A 3,807-nucleotide genomic window follows, 5' to 3' on the forward strand; every position below is an offset into this window, starting at 1 on the left:
AGAGAGAGAGAGAGAGAGAGAGAGAGAGAGAGAGAGAGAGAGAGAGAGAGAGAGAGAGAGAGAGACCGGGGGAAGTCCCAAGGATGGAACGGTTTAGAGGAGTCACCAAACCCTGAAGTGCCCGCTCTGTGCCAGGCGTTGTTCTGAGAGCTGGGCACACAAGAGAGGGGGGATCAGCTCTCGCTCTCAAGGGCTCAGTCTAATAGGGGTCAGTAGAAGGTCTCAAGAGAGGAGACTGAGAATAATGGTAATGGCCAGCATCACTTTACAAATATTATCTCACACAATCCTCACAGCAACCCCGGGAGGTAGAAGCTGGTATTGTTCCCATTTTACAGAGGAGGAAACTGAAGCAGACAGAGGTGACGGGACTTGCCCAGGGAGTACTCAGCTAAGAAGTGTCTACGGCTGGATTTGAACTCAAATCCTCCTGATTCCAAGTCTGTTTCTCGGCGTGCTAGGGCGCCCCCTATCAGTCTTCCTATATGAGGGTTCTGAAGAGGGAGACATGCATTTGGGAATCACGTGGAAAGGGAGATCTAGGGAAAGGGAGAGTGGGGGGGGGGTCACAAGGAGAGAAGGCTCTAAAGGGGTCATTGGGTCAACGGGCCTCAGAGAAGTCCTAGCACCACCCTGTGTTTTGTACCTACTTCGATGGGGCCACACTGTTTCTCCTAACGTGGGGGCGGGCAGGGACGCTTTCATTTTGTTCATTGTATTTCCAGAGCTTGGCACCTGTGAGATGCGTAAAGATATCTGTGGAATAAATGAAGCTTTAATTTTTCTTTTTGGGGTGTTTCTGTCCTAGGTGAACGGACAGAATGTTGTAAAGGTTGGGCATCGGCAGGTGGTCAATATGATCCGCCAGGGTGGCAACACCCTAATGGTGAAGGTGGTGATGGTCACGCGGCACCCGGACATGGACGAGGCCGTCCACAAGAAAGGTGGCCTGGGTTGGTTTCCTCCCTCATCCCCAAGGGCTCCCTGCCTGGACTGGCTTCTTCTGGGGCCAGACCTCCCCTCCCCCCCAAGGCACACTGGCCAGCCTCTCTTCAGGTCCTGCTAGCCCGCCGCTTCCTCACTATGGGCCTCCGGGCCAGTCACCGAGCCCCAGGGAAATGGAGATAACCCGCCTATCCCCCCAGCCAAGCCTAAAGGAGGCGGGGTGATCTTTTACCCCCGGGGAGCGCCTGCACAAACACCTGCTCGCTGGCTGAGAAGCCCCAAGTCTGATGGGAAAGACCCAAGCCGGATCCTCGCTAGGGCTGTGTCGGGGGCGCCTCAGTCTGGATGGAGCAGGGGCTGAGCCCACGGCGCGGCGCTAACGTGGTTCTCTCTTCTTTCAGTGCCCCAGCAGGCTAAACGTCTCCCACCCCCCGCCATCTCACTGCGGTCTAAGTCTATGACTTCGGAGCTGGAGGAGATGGGTGAGGAGGCCTTGGGCGGGGCAGAGGGGTGGGGCCCAGGGGCTCGTTAGTGTCGCTAGTGGCAGGGTCCTGTCAGCGCCTTCTGGAGCCCGCAGTGTCTGGCCCACTGTCTTTCTGGCTTTGCTCCTGCTCTGGTCTCCATGTCCTCATCCTCTCCATTTCTGTATCTCAGGCTCTTTGCACTTTGACAGCTAGTAGAGCGGATGAGTCCTGGATTGGGGAGGGGGGGTCCAAAGCCTTGAGTTCTAATCCTGGCCTGACCACATGCCAACTGGGGGACCTGGGGCGAGTCCCTAATCTCTGGGATATCATCTTCCTGCTATGTAAACTATGATACAATAGAACATGGCTGAGCACCAACTATAGCTCGAGTACCACACTGGCGGGTGGTGATGGGGGGCATGGTACGGAGGGCACACCAGACTTGGTCGCTGCCTGCTTTCTGCAAGGTCTATAGAGCCCAGCCCTGCACCCACCTTGCAGGAGGGTTTGGAGTGAAGTGCTTTGTAGGCCAAAGAGCTGTAGAAATGAGAGCTGAGATGTGCCCGTCTCTTACTGTCTTTCTGTTTCTCTGTATCCCCTCTCCCTCACCCCCTCACTGCCACCCACGATAGAACATAAAGGTTCAACCCACCCCAGGCTTTCATTCAGGAGAGGGACATGGCCCCCTTGGGAGGGCAGGTTTTCCTGGGAGTGAGGGGTGGGCAGTTTCCAAGACCCTGGGTCTCCCCCCCTCACCTCCTAATTCTTGGCTCCTCTGCTGCTCCCCTGGCTAGTCTCCCCCTGGAAGAAGAAGAGTGGTGAGTGGGTCCCAGGGCTGGGGGGAGGGCCCCCAGGCACACCCCTGTCTCATCCCCCTCCAACTAGCCCCCCAACTCTGGTGGCCCCAGGGGATAACCCTCCACTTCCAGACCATCCATTGGCACCCGCTGTTTCACCTGGCTGGCAGCCCCTTTGTTCTGTTCTCTCCCCATGCCTGGGGTCCTACTGATCATCACCTGCCTCTATCCACAGACTATGAGCAGGCACCAATGCCCAGTGTGGAGAAGAAAAGGACAGTCTATCAGATGGCCCTGAGTAAGCACAAACTCCCTACCCCCACACTCAAGCCTGCTCCTTCCCATTCCTGGTCATCCCTCCTCACACACGATGCCTCTGCCTTTCTCTCTGCTCACATACTCCAACCCACTCTGCTGTCCATTGCCCCATTCTCTCTGGTCCTTCAGTCTGTCCTTCCCAACATTCTGTGCCTCCATTCATTTTGGCTTTATACTCTGTTCTCCCATTGTGACCCCCACCCCAATTCTCTCTAGCTCTACTCTCTCTCTTCCCACTGTCCATCCCCATGCTCTGTCCCTAACCCTCCTATCTGTCCTTACACTTAGTCCCCCTGCCTCAGTTTTGTCTAGTCTTTCATTCTGTCTCTTCTTTTCTTCCCATCTTCATGAACCTAGGCCAGTCCCCTACATGGGCCCCCAATACCAATTTTGTCTGTTCCTTACACTTGTCATTGTTGTGTATCCATGACTGTATCTGATGTGAAGGCTCCCAGAGTTGATCCATCCGTAGTGTCATTCCACCCCTCTCCCCTTGGCCACTCGACTCCATCCTGGTCCACCTGCCCTCTCTACCCCTTTGTCTCTCCAGGATCCCACTGAATTTCTTCCCTCCTTTTCCCTCCACTGCATACACTGAGCCCCAGTCACTCTGTCACTCCTGCCCTGCTCTCCTGCCTCCCCTCAGATTCCACCCACTGTGGAGAGTTACAGAAAGGGGTTGGGGAGGAAAGAGCCTGGCTCCATTTTCAGGCATAGTGGAAGCGGCCTTACCATATGCCCTCCCTCCCTCCCTCCAGACAAACTGGATGAGATATTGGCAGCTGCTCAGCAGACCATCAGCGCAAGTGAGGGGCCGGGGCCCGGCGGCCTTCCTTCTCTGGGCAAACACCGAGCCAAGGGCTTCTTCGCCACAGAGGTAAGGAGACAAGCGACCGATGGAGGCTAGTGGCCTGTCGGGTCAGGGGGCCGGGCTCTTTGCCCTCATCCAGCTTCTGAGGAGCCCCTGTTCTCCTCACCTAAGTCACAGGGAACACAGTCTCTCCTCCTTTCTAGCCAATCTGAGACTCCACTCTTGCCATGCTCTCTGTCCATCCATCCATCTTCAGTGTCTAACACCATGCACCCCACTGCTGTTCTCTTCACTGGCTCTGCCCTCCTCCCTAGCTTCCTCTGTTCCCAGGCCTGGCCATGATCCCTGGTCCCATCCCCAGTTCTCTCCTTCTTATCTATCCCCTCCCTCACCAGCCATCTCTCTTTCCAGCTCTGTCCATCCCTTCCCTCATTTCCTATCTTCTCTTTCCCATTGTGTTTCTTCCCTTTGT

At 55.8% G+C, this 3,807-nt stretch overlaps 1 protein-coding gene across 2 annotated transcripts in view; it reads left to right on the top strand.

Moving 5' to 3' along the window:
• Positions 1-3,595, top strand: part of LOC138170848 (SH3 and multiple ankyrin repeat domains protein 1-like) — a 45,569-nt gene extending 41,974 nt beyond the window's left edge. Inside the window, exons 16-19 of one of the 2 annotated variants that reach the window (XM_069100354.1) lie at positions 809-944; positions 1,347-1,427; positions 2,442-2,504; positions 3,283-3,595. In XM_069100354.1, the coding sequence (XP_068956455.1) occupies positions 809-944; positions 1,347-1,427; positions 2,442-2,504; positions 3,283-3,431 (429 nt within the window). In that variant the 3' untranslated portion in view covers positions 3,432-3,595. Of the gene's footprint in view, positions 1-808; positions 954-1,346; positions 1,428-2,441; positions 2,505-3,282 lie in introns of both variants that reach the window. The other variant, XM_069100353.1, reaches the window with a different exon arrangement.
• The last annotated feature ends 212 nt before the right edge of the window (positions 3,596-3,807 follow it).

The sequence above is a fragment of the Petaurus breviceps genome, unplaced genomic scaffold (assembly GCF_028583685.1).
Source record: "Petaurus breviceps papuanus isolate PSGF00001 unplaced genomic scaffold, PetGlider_PUasm1.0 398, whole genome shotgun sequence".
NCBI lineage: Eukaryota > Metazoa > Chordata > Mammalia > Diprotodontia > Petauridae > Petaurus > Petaurus breviceps.